Source organism: Brassica napus, chromosome C8 (assembly GCF_020379485.1).
Source record: "Brassica napus cultivar Da-Ae chromosome C8, Da-Ae, whole genome shotgun sequence".
Lineage (NCBI taxonomy): Eukaryota > Viridiplantae > Streptophyta > Magnoliopsida > Brassicales > Brassicaceae > Brassica > Brassica napus.
The window spans coordinates 41543290-41557905 of record NC_063451.1 but is presented as its reverse complement, the minus strand read 5'-3'; the positions used below and the strand labels follow the sequence as shown (position 1 = coordinate 41557905).

At 36.0% G+C, this 14616-nt stretch overlaps 4 protein-coding genes, 1 non-coding gene and 1 pseudogene across 5 annotated transcripts; 3 read left to right on the top strand and 3 right to left on the bottom strand.

Annotated features, from left to right (window-relative positions):
• Positions 1-4747: 4747 nt before the first annotated feature.
• On the bottom strand, positions 4748-5724 carry LOC106413703 (pectinesterase inhibitor 6). Its single transcript, XM_013854449.3, has one exon. It carries the CDS (start codon positions 5402-5404, stop codon positions 4835-4837), a length of 570 nt encoding a protein of 189 aa, XP_013709903.1. The 5' UTR covers positions 5405-5724; the 3' UTR covers positions 4748-4834.
• A 124-nt stretch (positions 5725-5848) lies between these two features.
• Positions 5849-7701, bottom strand: LOC106415759 (annotated as a pseudogene).
• A 55-nt stretch (positions 7702-7756) lies between these two features.
• On the top strand, positions 7757-10108 carry LOC106415757 (double-stranded RNA-binding protein 4). Its single transcript, XM_013856525.3, has 5 exons — positions 7757-7959; positions 8454-8695; positions 8780-9005; positions 9252-9410; positions 9540-10108. The coding sequence occupies exons 2-5, from the start codon at positions 8465-8467 to the stop codon at positions 9896-9898; spliced, it is 975 nt and encodes a 324-aa protein (XP_013711979.1). The 5' UTR covers positions 7757-7959; positions 8454-8464; the 3' UTR covers positions 9899-10108.
• A 172-nt stretch (positions 10109-10280) lies between these two features.
• On the top strand, positions 10281-11583 carry LOC106415758 (NADH dehydrogenase [ubiquinone] iron-sulfur protein 5-B). Its single transcript, XM_013856527.3, has 2 exons — positions 10281-10539; positions 11195-11583. The coding sequence occupies exons 1-2, from the start codon at positions 10297-10299 to the stop codon at positions 11294-11296; spliced, it is 345 nt and encodes a 114-aa protein (XP_013711981.1). The 5' UTR covers positions 10281-10296; the 3' UTR covers positions 11297-11583.
• Positions 11584-11933: 350 nt separating this feature from the next.
• On the top strand, positions 11934-13842 carry LOC106416199 (autophagy-related protein 18a). The gene is made up of 4 exons (XM_048764922.1): positions 11934-12969; positions 13051-13252; positions 13346-13472; positions 13590-13842. Exons 1-4 carry the CDS (start codon positions 12115-12117, stop codon positions 13678-13680), a joined length of 1275 nt encoding a protein of 424 aa, XP_048620879.1. The 5' UTR covers positions 11934-12114; the 3' UTR covers positions 13681-13842.
• A 152-nt stretch (positions 13843-13994) lies between these two features.
• TRNAG-CCC lies at positions 13995-14065 on the bottom strand. The gene has a single exon. It is a non-coding gene; the product is annotated as a tRNA-Gly (tRNA).
• Between the last annotated feature and the right edge of the window lie 551 nt (positions 14066-14616).

Sequence of the window (14616 nt, the reverse complement as noted above, 5' to 3'; positions counted from 1 at the left end):
TTTTTTTACATAATCACACATTCATAACGTTTTTGACCGTAATGGTTTGGGAAACGTGATATATATAATGTAAAAAAGTGTTTATGAGTTTTTAACGTGACTTGTTGTTTGTTTTGTTTGGCCATATTAACGTTAAATAAAAACTCGAGAGCAATCAGAGAGGTAAATCCAATTTTGTTGTACGTAGATCTCAGCGACTCAACGTGTAACCATTCTTTACGGTGCAATTAATATTGTATAAGTCATCTAAATACGGTATTGAAGAAAATTAAACGGTTTGGTTGAAAAGAACCACTACAGATTGCTAAGTTTAGAAGTATATATATCATATGTTCCTGGCTATATAGTTGAAACATTTGCTTGATAAAAGATTTATTTGATTAACTGGTAAATGGAACTCGAGATATTTGCTTTTGGTTGGGAGGACAGACTAACAAAACATTGTTAGTATCTAATAGCAGACAAAACAAAAATGTTATTACTAATTGCACACATTGTTTTTAGATCCAATCGTGTGCTAACTATATAGTATGAATGTAACACAATATTAATATTAATACAAGCATCGGTTGCATATTTACATCTTCGTACCTGATTGCATGTACTGATGTACGTAGTCTTTAAGATATACATCAATACATGGACAAACAGTTACTATACCTCATGTTCGTAGGAAATGACAATGGAAGATACATAGATGAATGGTTGTAGTACAATTTGGTTTATTTTATGTGTTAGTTGAGGTATCAATTAATTTATGTCGGAATCATTCATCACTTGGCCACACAAATCAATATTGTATAACTGAATAAACGAAGCAAAACTAAAAGATTTCTGAAAACCTGAATTATATATAACTTGTATAGTTTCTTTTTGAATGTAATTATACTTTGATGTAAAATATTTGAAGAAACTAAAAACACATTAAAAAGTTAGGATTCGGAGGTGGATACAAGGAAGGATCGATCGTTGGAGTTTACGTTGACTTGTGATTCTAACGTGGCGGTGAATTATCTAACCCCACACCTCCTTCATTTTCTTGGCCGACTTTTTGGGTTGGCGATGGCTAACATAATTAATCATTTTCTTTGTATTCTTATGAATAACAATTGAAATGTTAATGACCAATGGAATAAGACTAGCTAACAACAAGATTCTGTAAACGAGTCCAGTATATACGATTTATAAAAGTATAAACAGACTATATATCAAACGTTTAAACTCAATGGGAGTATCAGTTTAAAACTTAATTAAGTTAGGTAGTGTATAAATGTTTTCAAACATCAAGTCAGAACATTTTATGCCACTTGGCACTTCCTCAAAGGTTCTCGGCGCATCATAACTTACTATCTAAAAAGAACAAAACCGATTTAAAATGGTAGAAATAATAACCTTTAGAGTGCTCATAAAGTTGGCACCGACTTCTTCTCACGATTGGTGGTGCTGGCTTTGAGTTTTGAGCTTGGGACGGAGACAATGGTGGGGAGCTAGTAGTACTGGCCCAATATATATTTCGGCCTGTAGGATGATTGATTGGGTTGGGTCCAATACTGAATAAAAAGAACGGGTGAATATTTTAAGAATACTCAAAAAGCACTATTGGAAGCGCAAGCGATAATATATTAGACGGAAAAAGTGCCAATTTCGACCCCAACAATTTCAATCGTGCCAAATACGATCCGAATAATTGATCAGTGCCAAATACAACCTCAACTCAATTATAATTCAAAAAAACTACCCGAACTTCTTAAAACGTGCCTAAATATATATTGACTCTAACAAAAGTTAGTCAACCGTTAACAAGATAAAACGACGTTGTTTTGATATACGTGGAAAAATGCCAATTTCGACCCAACACTCTCAGTCGTGCCAAATAGGACCCGAACAAATGGTTAGTGTCAAAACCGACCTCAATTTAATTATAATTTAAGAAAAAACTACATGAACTTCTTAAAACGTTCATAAATCAACATTGACTCTAACAGAAGTTAGTCAACCGTTAACAAGATAAGACGACTGTGTTGTGATAAGACGACTGTGTTATATTTAAAAAAATATGTTCATTTTAAATGGGCACACTAGCAACTAGATAAAAGTAACTTTTTGAAATACTATTACAAATTTGAAATTATATAAACTATTATTATTCTTCATCTTATCCAATTTAAAATTTTGGTGACAATTTTTTCTGATTTATATAAATACATTAACATGTTTTTTATTTATCATATCTTTAATAAACTTATATCTTACTAAAATATAAATAATAAAATATTTATTATTATACGATCTTAAATATACTTAAAACTTTGAATTTATTTATAAAATTTTCTTATATAAATTATTTGTAATTTTTAAACTTAAGTTGAATTTTTTCTATTTTTCAAAGGTAATATTATATATTTTGATATTTTGTTCAAAAATATTAAGAGGCCTTTTACCTTTCTTTCACTAAGATATGTTATACAAAATATTAGAAATATTAAACAATAACTAGAATATATAAAGTAATCACCAAAGTTTTAAATTGGATAAGATGAAGAAGAATAGTAGTTTACATAATGGGGAATTTCAAATTGTAATAATATTTCAAAAAATTACTTTAGTTTAGCTGTTAGTGTGCCCCTTTAAAAGGATATTCCGGCACGGGTTTGAGTCCCGAAATGAACATATTTTAAAATATATATATATATATATATATATATATCAAAACGACGTCGTCTTATCTTGTTAACGGCTGACTAACTTCTGTTAGAGTCAATGTAGATTTAGGCACGTTTTAAAAAATTTGGGTATTTTTTCTTAAACTATAATTGAGTTGATGTCGTTTTTGGCACTGGCCATTTGTTTGGGTCTTATTTGACACGACCGAGAGTGTTGGGATCGAAATTGACACTTTTTCTCATATATCAAAACGACGTTTTATTTTGTTAACTGTTGACTAACTTCTGTTAGAGTCAATGTATATTTAGGCACATTTTAAGAAGTTCAAGTAGTTTTTTTGAATTATAATTGAGTTGAGGTTGTATTTGGCACTGATCAATTGTTCGGATCGTATTTGGTACGATTGAAATTGTTGGGGTCGAAATTGGCACTTTTCCCTATATTAGACCATCCAAGATCGAGGCGTTGAAACTTGATTTCAACTATCGAATACCTTACAATGAGGTTGTTAAAATATTGTGGCTTATCTAAGTGTATTCAACATGGCTGTAAAGTTTATAAATAAATTTTGTGGGCTAGCATAGCTACTTGGCGAAAATTGATTGGGTAGAAATATTAGTCAGACATGCTGTGTTTTCACTGGTTATTTAGATTTTTTGATTTTTATCTCCACTAATAATTTAAACTCATTTATCATATAATACTTTTTTTTTTAAAAGAATAAAATTTATATCAAAAGTCATGATTTTTTTATGATCTATAGAGACTATTCTCATTTCATTTGGATACAAATTTTTTTTTATATTATAATCAACTATTTTAATGTTTTAAACATTTTGTTTGTTCAATGAATCCCAATAATAATTTTTTTAACATCCAAAATTCTTCTAATTTTATCTTTTACTACCAAAATTCTAACAAATTATGTTGTTTTAGTTTTTAAGTTAATTACAATCAAATTATTAATATGTAGTTATTATATTGTAAAAGATAAATACATGAATTAAAAGTAGTGGGGTAAGGTCTTGATTTTTTTATAAACTAGGTGGAAGAGAGAAAAACTAATGTGGAATGTTAAAAAATACTAAATAATATGTTGAAAATGAATTGGGTGTTGAAATCATTGTACTATAAATTACAACCTGAATTATGTTACTAATCTCGATAATTGTCAAGTTCGATATCAGAGTAATTACATGAAATCATTTTCAAAATTTGGGATATTTTGAGATAGGGGTGGGCATTCGGGTACCCATTCGGGTTCGGTTCGGATATATTCGGGTTTCAGGTTTTCAGGATCAAAAATTTCAGCCTCATTCGGATATTTCTAAGTTTCGGTTCGGGTTCGGATAACCCATTAAAATTATTTTTAAAATTTTAAAATTCATTATATACTTTAAATTTTTCAAAATCTATAAACAAAATATTATATTACATACAAATTTGAACAACATATGTCAAAATACCTAAACTTAACATATAATTTGATTTGGTTTGAATATTTGGATATATAATCAATAAATATTTCATATATTTTTGGTGTTTTGAGTATATTTTAGCTATTTTAGACATTTGCTTTTGACTATTAGTTTATATTTTCAAGTATTCTGGACAATTTAAAAATATATATTATATATTTTGGATGTTTTAAATAGACATTAAATCTAAAATATATTTATATAAGGGAGTATAGAAATCAATTTTGGATACATTCGAATACACAGAATACTTCGGTTCGGATCGGGTTTGGTTCCGGTTATTTAGATACCAAAATTTTGAACCCGTTCGGACATTTAATCAATTTCGGTTCGGGTTCGGTACTACCTTTTCGGGTCAGGTTCGGTTCGGTTTTTCGGATTCAGATTTTTTGCCCAGTCCTATTTTGAGACGTTTGTATTATCTTTAAATAAATAAATTTAACAAAAAAAATTCTGAAAAATATAAAATAAATTTAACAAAAAATAATAATTTAATAGGTATGGATTTAGGAAACCATGGGATATGCACGAGTGGGATACCCATTTCGAAATGGAGAGGCCTATACTCTGATAAAGTTCTAGTTATATATATGTCTCAACAATCATAGTATCCAACCATACAACACTTTTATTAATAATGATCTTACATATGCATGTGAGTTAGTGCTTTATAGAATTCATTTTTCAATAGATTACAAACCATCAGCCGCTAGCTTATTAAGCAGTGCGAGGGAAATGCTTGACATATACATAGACGTCGTGACTCTCCTCCGGATCATCCTGACCATTGCTGACTTCGCCGACGTCTTTTCAAACCCATCAAGACACGTGTCCTTATCTGTAAGAGCAGTGCTAAGCCATGTGGCAAGATCACTCATCTGCTCCTGAAACTCGCCGGCTCTGAGTGTCCGGAGCACGGCTAAGGACTTGTGAAGATTATCAAGAGAGTCTTGGAGCAGCTCTCGACAATCCGACAAAGCCACTCGGTCGCGTTTCCCAAACGCTGAACGTCGCATTTTGAGAAGGGACCTAAGGACGTCTTTGTTGTCGGATATGGCCACTGAAACGCCGGCACGTGCCCATTTGCTGGGACTGTTCTTAGCGACTGATGAAAACGGCGCTAGCGATTGAACGCAGAGCTTTTGGTAGTGTGTAACGCTGCATGCGTTTTGGACGTAGCCGCTGCGTTTAGACGGTAACGATGAAGTTGAACTGAGTGAAAGGAGAAAGAAGATAAGTGAAACTGTGATCGAAGAACTCATGGAGTTTTTCTTCTATGGATTGTATAAGAAAATGTAATCTTTATATTAAAAGAATGGGTGTCGACGGAAAATAGAGTACGAGAGAGATGTGTATATATAGACATATACGTAAAAAATAATTAGGGCTTTGGTTAGGTGAAAAAGCGAGCGTTAAATAAGTATGGCGGTTCATTCGTATGTGTCGGAGTAATGATCACAACGTTTTAAGGCTATGTTTGAGTGTTGTATATTTGTTGTTTTTGATGATAGCCATACGTGGGTTTAGCTAACTCTTGGCGTCGTCATTGATTACTATTCTGAATATAAGCCTCAGTGATTTTTACCATTTTCAAAAACTACTCCAACCAACTAAACCTATAGATCGACCTAATTTGTTTTATCTATTTTGTTTGGTGATGGCAATCATTGTTCATTGATCTAGCATGCGGACTTAATCAAGATTGAAAACATGACCTTCCCTATCTGTTTACACAATGAAGTGGAGTGGGTAGGGCCAAACTTTGGAAGATTACTCCTATCACGAAAATTTCATGTCACTTATATAAAAAGTTGTGAACCTAGCATTGCTCATTGTATAATTTAAATAAATAATTCAGATTCATTTACTTGAAATTTGTGTAAAAAACATAAATAATCTAGTTGTAGTTTCAAAAACATTTCGCTGAATTTTATTTTTATCAGTTGTATAGATTGAAATATTCAGTAACCAGTTTGTTTAGTTTGTCATACTGTACCCTTATTCCATTTTTCTTTGTTTTGTTTTAACAATACATTTTTTTTAGAAAAAAATATTGACAATATTATTCAACATGATTGAAATCAAATGATTGATAAATTCATCTATGAAATGATAATTTTATTTAATCGTAGCTATAATTTTTGTAATCAATTGTTTTTTTTGGGATCAAAATCAATTGTTTATAAATGGAATATCAGCTAGTTGTACACGGTGCCTTTGTCATCACCATGACTCATGAGGCCCATGACCATATCTCCTCGAATCCCCTTTTTATTTATCTTTTCACGTCATAGCTACTTTCCTTAGGACTTTAGGACGTACATGAGTAACGTCTTGAAGTGCATAATCAGGTAAAGCGTGAGCATTTATGAATATAGTTTAAAAACTCACATGAATTGAGAGAAGGAAGTATATATGGTTATGACTAATTCACATGATTCCTATGAAACAAAAGACAATTGGCACACAACAAAAGAGCATGATTAAGACAGTAAAGACAAACCTACAACAAACAAACACTCATTTTTTTTGTTTGAACATTAACTAAAGACACTCATGAATGGGGGATAAAGAGAAAGACGATTGCGTGGTTGATCTCTTTGTAAAATGAACCATACTTTTGGCACTACCCATATCTAAAAAGGTTAATACTATTTTACTGGTATGAAAACTATAGAGTAAACAGATTATGGCTTCACTCCTCTCCCATCAATTTTTTTTCTTTCAAACTGACTTTGTGACAAAGCGTCAATGACAAGGACAAGGCTTCCAAAATCATGAATCAAGACATGTTGAAAGTGAGTTGTCTTTAAAGACAACTTCAAAACTATGATACATGATATGTTGTCTTTAAAGACAGGACAAGGCTTCCAAAATCATGAATCAAGACATGTTGAAAGTGAGTACCTATATACTAACAAACAATTAGAATCAATACGAGGCATGAATGTAACTGAAGTTCTGTCATTTTTGTACAAAACATAGATCAGAAATGGAAGAATTTCATGTAAAAATGCAGGTAATGAGGTTCTTATTAATTAAACCCGAGTTGATTTGGCTGTGAAGAGAGCACAAAACACAGTATGACTAAAGAGGTTCCACCTTTACCGATTAAACCAAATGAGTAAGGGAGAAGAAATCAAATTTTCACAAAGGACTTTTAACTCATACAGATTTTGTCGGAAGCTCCAGAGTAGCTCCCGCGTGTTCCTGGCTTGCTTTCACCTCTACGATACATAAAAAATTCAAATCGGGAAAGGATCAGCTTTTCCAAAAAGACGAGTTTTCCAGTGAAAACGAGTGTAATGAGTTAATGTACCGTATCCGCCGCGTTCGTTGAGCTTTGCTTGAACGATCATGGTGGATATGAATTGAGTCGCCTCACGCGCTTCTTCCAGGAGCCGAGGGATGTCGGAAACCACGTGGCGGTTCTCTTCGAATTTCTTACGGATCTCAGACGCCGAAGCCTTCAGCATCTCGACATCTCCGGCGAACAGAGCTCCGGTCAACGCTTTTTACGCAGAGCTCTGTACCCGATCAACGCTTCTCCGGTCACCATTTCTCCTCCGCCGTCGTCTACTTCCGACGAAGGCTCCAATTTTACTGGGCCCTTCGAAGGTTCATATCTAAAGCCCACTTTATTTAATGGGCCATTAATGGAAATTTCGGGTCATAGCTGTTCCAGCTGGATAAAAGTATAAAACCCGAATAATTCGTAAGCAGGTGAATAGTTTTATGGTTTCTAGATTTCAGCGAGTACATGCCTCTCTCTCACCGCAGAGACCATCGAGTGTCTTCTTCCTCCTTCCCCAAAGAGGTTCGTTTTTTTTTTTTTTTTTTTTGCAATTTGCTCGTGCTTTGTTTAATTGTGTAGTTTACAAATCACACTATAACTTGCGTGATGTTGTGTTTCTCTGTCTGAAACCCTAATTTAGTTTCTACCAATTTGGTAAAACTCGTGAATCCCATATCATTTGAATCAATTTTGAAATATGTCTCCTCCTTTGCCAAATTAGGCTTTACCAAACACGTAAAGGCTCATACTTTGTGGAAATTTCAGTGAAATCTACAAATGTTTGCATGTATATTTCAAATGGAATGTTTTAGATGGGAGATTTCAAATTCAAAAGTAACATATTGGGTTCTTGACTAAGCAAAAGTTTACGGGGAACAAAAATACATATACATAATCACTTTTTTGAGACTGTTATGTTTGAAACATATTAGTTTGGTTTCTATGCTTTAGCTTTTTACTGTTGTTTTTCTTCTTAGGAGAGAATATTTTATCTGAAAGTTTGTTTATTTCTTCAGCTTAGGTAGAGATGGATCATATGTACAAGAGCCAGCTGCAATCATATGCATTGAAACAAAACATGGAGCTTCCCGTCTATGCCGCTGAGAGACAAGGCCCTGCGCATGCTCCGCGATTCCGATGTAAGGTCACTGTTTGCGGACAGACTTTTCAGAGCCAAGAATTCTGCCCAACACTGAAAGCGGCTGAACATGCTGCTGCTAAAGTAGCATTGGCTTCGTTGACGCCATTGAATCCAGAGGCTAGTTCACATTCCTTTTGGACCATTATTAATGTGTTATTTCATGTTGTTTAAATTTTTAATCTTTTGTTTTTGTTATCTCAGGGAGTTGTTGTTGATGTTGCTTACAAGAACCTGTTACAAGAAATTTCGCAGAAAGAAAACTCTCTTTTACCGGTTTATGCAACTGCTACATCTGGTCCATCACATGCACCTACTTTTACCTCAACCGTTGAGTTTGCAGGGAATCTCTACAGAGGAGAAGAAGCAAAGACCAAAAAGCTGGCTGAAATGAATGCTGCCAAAGTAGCATTCATGAGCATAAAATATGGTATGTTTTCTTGCGTTTATAATTTAAATTACTCTCTAGAAAAATGATCATATCTTTCAAAATCAGAGTTATGTTAGTTTGGTGTTGGTGCGTGAATCAGATAGTGTATTGTATCTTCTTATGGTTACCACTCCTTTTGGCTTCTATACCATTTGATGCGACTCTATTTTGGCCGATGTATATTTTCAAGGATTAAAAAGCCAATCAAGACAGGTTGTAGTGAATCAGATATTCTATTATGTGCAGGACACCCAAACCAGACCCCATCATCGCCTTCTTTGACTCTTGAGAAACAAGAAGCTGCAAATTCAAATGTGAAGAGCAGTGAACAAGTGAGCCCTTCCCAACTTTCCAAGATGGTGACCCCTGATGTCCCATCAAAGTGGATTGAAGTGTACGAAGATGGTTAGTATTCTTTGAATCTTATGTTACACTCTAGAAGGATCACATTTCCTGAGTTCGATAGGAAGCAGTTCCACATTTCCTATATTATTTTGCAATATGGTCATTACATGAGTTGTTCATTTTCTGCAGAACTCCCAGACGTTCTGAATGCACCAGCCAATAGTGTTAAGGACATAAACATTACTGCATCGCCTGTGGCTACTCACCCTACTAACGATGCTACTCTTACTGCCGCACCAGCTGCTACGGAGATGATGAACGTTGCTGCTGCTGACTCTTCGGCTATGCCCGTGAACAATGTTAATGAATCATCAGCACGTGTAGAAGAGAGTGAGAAGAAGCTGGTAATGGGAAGTGGGTACCAGAGTATACCAAGTGGCCAACATGTAGTTTGTCGTCCATGGAACCCAGGGATGACTCTTCCTGAAGACGCGGAGATGCTCTTTAGGGACGACAGATTCATTGCTTATCGTGTCGTGAAGCAGTAAAAAAGAGCTCGTGTCTCTCTGTGGGATAGAAGAATTGAAGGTTAAAGGCTGCTTTTTTGGGATAAGTGACTCTAGTAATGGTGAATATTGTTAAGTAGTTGTCATCTTTGATGTATTAAGGGTAAAAATAAAACGAAGAATATTGGAATCCACTGCGTAGACAAATCGTAACTTAGCTAAGCTAAGCTAATATCACTTCTGTCTGTGTCACATTTGTTTAGATAAATGCCACTAGTTCTCTCTCTCTTTGAAGTACCACAAATGGTCTTTAAACCTTCTGAATGAGATAGAAGGTTCGCAGTTTGACTGGGCTAATCGAGTGTTGATTTGCAAGCCCAACAGATAAAGGCCCTGTAAAGGATAATTCGGGTTTCTAAGTGATGGATGGATAGACCCGAATGGTTCGGGTCGTTGGTAATCAGGTGAAGAAGAAGTCTCCTCTAGTTTCCTCAGATCGGAATCAGGTTTTGAGATTGGGAGAGAGAGAGAGGATGGCGTCGGGGTGGGGAATAACGGGGAACAAAGGGAGATGTTACGATTTCTGGATGGATTTCAGCGAGTGTATGTCTCACTGCAGAGAGCCCAAAGATTGCTCTCTTCTTCGCGAAGACTACCTCGAGTGTCTTCACCATTCCAAAGAGGTACCTACCCCTTCCTTCTTCTTAGCTTTCTCTCTCGCTCGTGCCTTGTAAGTCACGCCTTGATCACTTGATCTGTTTCACTGATTTGATTATTCGCCCCTGTTCGAAACCCTAGATAACTCAATCCAGATGTTGTTGCAGTATTTCCAAAACTCTAGATCATTCCAAGCGATGCTGAGATTCGTCTGCCATTGATATCTCTTATTAGGTGTGTGTGTGTGTGTGTATGAATCTGTATGATGAAATTTTCATGGCTTTGGTGAAATACGAGTATAGTGTGGGTGTATATATATTCATTCTATTCATTAAGTCACTCGTAGAGCTTAGATTATAATTTATGTATAGCCCTTCCTTTGACTCAGCTCTGACTCTGAGATTGGAACTTGTGGCTTGATCTCTTAGTTTGTTGTCTTCTCCATTTGACTCTTCAATCTTGAAACCCGAAAGTCTAAGCTCATGTTCGCTTTGTATCCTAAACATATAGAAATGGTTCTTCAATGAATGAAATCAAAATGTATACATAGGTTCATGGGAAAAACTTTGAGAGAGTCCATTTTGTCTTCAATCATAAGATCTTTGTTATTTGCTTCGTATCTAAGCTTATGGAAGATGAACTGACAAGGGAGGTGGCATTTGTGTGTGTGTTTGTTGATAGTTCCAACGAAGAAACAGGATTTACAAAGAGGAACAGCGTAAACTAAGAGCTGCTTCAAGGAAAGGTCAAGAAACTGGCGATGCTACTCATACTCATCACTGATCAAAGATTTTTTCTCCTTCTACTCCTCCAAGTTTGCATCTCTCGCATCGCAGCTGAGAAGAAGAATAAGGAAGATTCTATATGTTGTGTGTCAAACTCCATTTTGAATTTTTTTCAGTTTGCTTCTGCAATGAATATTCTGTCTTTTTTCGCCTTCTCTATTTTACATTTGAACTGAGTTGTAATATGGGCTTTTAGCCTTCACTCACCAAAAGTTCTTCCTTCATGGCAATAATTTAAAACAGACTAGTGGATGGAATAATGAAATGGTCCATTGACTTTCTCTTTGTCGTCTCTTAGAGAAGACCAACTTTTGCATTTCATCTTCTCTAATTTCAATATGGAGAGACGATATCTCTAGAAATAACGGTGATGTCAGCAAAAGGACTTGAGAAAAGTCTCGAAGATGGATGTTTCTGATCACTTTCAAGATCAAAGTGTGTCCAATAAACACATGAACGGAGTGACGACTTTTTTAATACTCTATTTTCAAGTTTGTAAAAAGATAATACACATCTATAAATTATACATTGCGGCTTCGTAAAATTTATGAAGTGAATAAAAAAGTATAATTTAACTATATAAAATTTCCGTAATACAATAAAAAAAAAAGTAAGCTTATCCCAGACTCTGTGACAAAAAAAAGAAAGAAAAAAGTTTATCCCAAACTTGTTTATTTTATTCTTCAATAATAAAGCCGCCTGAAAGAGAGAGAGAGACGACGGCAACAAGCAAAGCACGAAGTCATTTTCTTATTACTCCTCCTCCACGCTTCTTCATCTTCCATTAATTCTCTCTAAAGATCCCTTCAGATTCCCATGACCACCGTCTCCTCCCCCTCTCCTCCCTGGCTAAATCCCGATTCTACCCCTGCATCAGATTCCGCCTCTACTTCTCCCTCGCACCACCGCGATCGCGGAGACGACGCTGAGTCCCTCGACTCCTTCTCCTCCATGACTCTCAACTCCGAAGAGTTCAATCTAAATCCCAACCCGAACCTCAATAACCAAACGCATACAACATCTCCCTCGGCGACGACGCCTCCTCCGTCGCTGCTCCACCTCTCCTTCAACCAAGACCACGCCTGCTTCGCCGTCGGCACCGACCGCGGCTTCCTGATCCTCAACTGCGACCCGTTCCGCGAGATCTTCCGGCGCGATTTCGACCGCGGGGTCGCCGTCGTGGAGATGCTCTTCCGATGCAACATACTCGCCCTCGTCGGCGGAGGACCCGATCCGCAGTACCCTCCCAACAAGGTCATGATATGGGACGACCACCAGGGCCGGTGCATCGGCGAGCTCTCCTTCAGGTCCGACGTTCGATCCGTCAGGCTCAGGAGGGATCGGATCGTCGTCGTCCTCGAGCAGAAGATCTTCGTTTACAACTTCGTGGACCTCAAGCTGATGCATCAGATCGAGACCTTCGCGAACCCTAAGGGGCTGTGCGCTGTCTCTCAGGGTGCTGGCTCTATGGTGTTGGTCTGCCCTGGCTTGCAGAAAGGGCAAGTTAGGATCGAGCACTACGCTTCGAAACGGACTAAGTTCGTCATGGCTCATGACTCGAGGATAGCTTGCTTCGCTCTCACTCAGGATGGGAGCTTGTTGGCCACGGCTAGCTCCAAGGGTACTCTTGTTCGGATCTTTAATACTGTCGATGGCACCTTGCGCCAAGAGGTGCTAACTACTACTGTATAGCGCTTTAGATCAAAGATGTTGTTTTGATTCTTATAATAATAATGCCTTGTGAATGTGCAGGTTAGGAGGGGTGCAGATAGAGCAGAGATATATAGTTTGGCTTTCTCTTCAAATGCTGAGTGGTTGGCTGTCTCGAGTGATAAAGGAACTGTCCATGTCTTTGGTCTCAAAGTCAACTCCGGCGTGAAAGACACTCCCACCCGAATTGCATCTAATGTTACTCGTCCTACCTCCCCGTCCTCGTCTCTGTCGTTATTCAAAGGTATAGATGGTCTAAACCAAAAAAAAAACAAAAAAACAGTTACTTTCACCCCCTTGCTTCAGTAAGCATATCTCTTTTTTTGATGTATATTAGGAGTGTTGCCCAAGTATTTCAGCTCGGAGTGGTCGGTGGCTCAGTTCAGGTTGGTGGAAGGAACTCAGTACATAGTCGCCTTTGGTCATCAGAAGAACACTGTTGTTATTCTTGGCATGGATGGGAGGTAAGCAACAAAATTAAAAAAAAAAGAACTTGAACTCTTTTATGGTTTTGTCATGTGTGTATTGCATATCTGATCTGACAGGAGTCTGGATTATCTTCTTTGTTGTTTTGATAACAGCTTCTACAGATGTCAGTTTGATCCGGTGAATGGGGGAGAAATGTCTCAGCTTGAGTATCACAACTGTCTAAAACCGCCGTCTGTTTTCTAGTTGCATCTATCTTTATCTCTGCTACTTGAGTGGTGAGATTTGGTGTAACCATATGGTGGTGTTAATGTATAGTTTTTGTGTATAATAACAACGAATGGTTTGTATAATTTGTAAAACCTTTGATCGTTAATCAAAAGTCAAAACTGATGCAAGGCTCTTCAATTTGTGTCTTCCCCGGGACATTTCACCAAACCAACTCGTCTTAGTTGTGCAAGAACAAAAAGTTCAGTCAGTGAAACCGTTGCTGTTTTATCCATCCGATAATGTGAAACCAAGACCAACTCTTGTCAGAAAGGTAAAATAGAGAAAAAAATTGCGCATCCAGGGAATCGAACCCTGGTCAGTACCGTGGGAGGGTACTATGATACCACTACACCAGATGCGCTTTTGCCAACTGCGGATGTAAATATTATTTTAGCGGAAGCTAAACTTGTGTTGTGGACCTGTGGTTATGTTTGGGTGATGTTACATTCAAGAATCTATGCAACCCTTTGCAAGTCTCAAATACTGAAATGCATAAACTATAGCAGTATAAAAAATATAATATGGTAATTTCATTAATATAATTACATTAATTATCTTTATATATTTCACTCAGTTTTCATTAATTATATTACCTTAACAATACATCAAATCATTAATTATATTACCATAATAATAGTGCATATTTTTTATTTATTAGTTACTCAACATTAACTTTGCGCCAATTATAAAATCAAAAATGTAAAATAACTGGATTTTGCATATGATTAAACATTCGGTTTAGTTTGTTTTACTAATTTTTTTTTTAATTTTAGTTTCAATCGATGGAAAATTACGTAGCCAAAAACATAACTCATTTTTTTTGTGAATAAACCAATAACTTAAATCAAAATAATAAAATATATTACATTTATTGTCACTTAATTATTCACTCCATATAATTATTTTACTAAA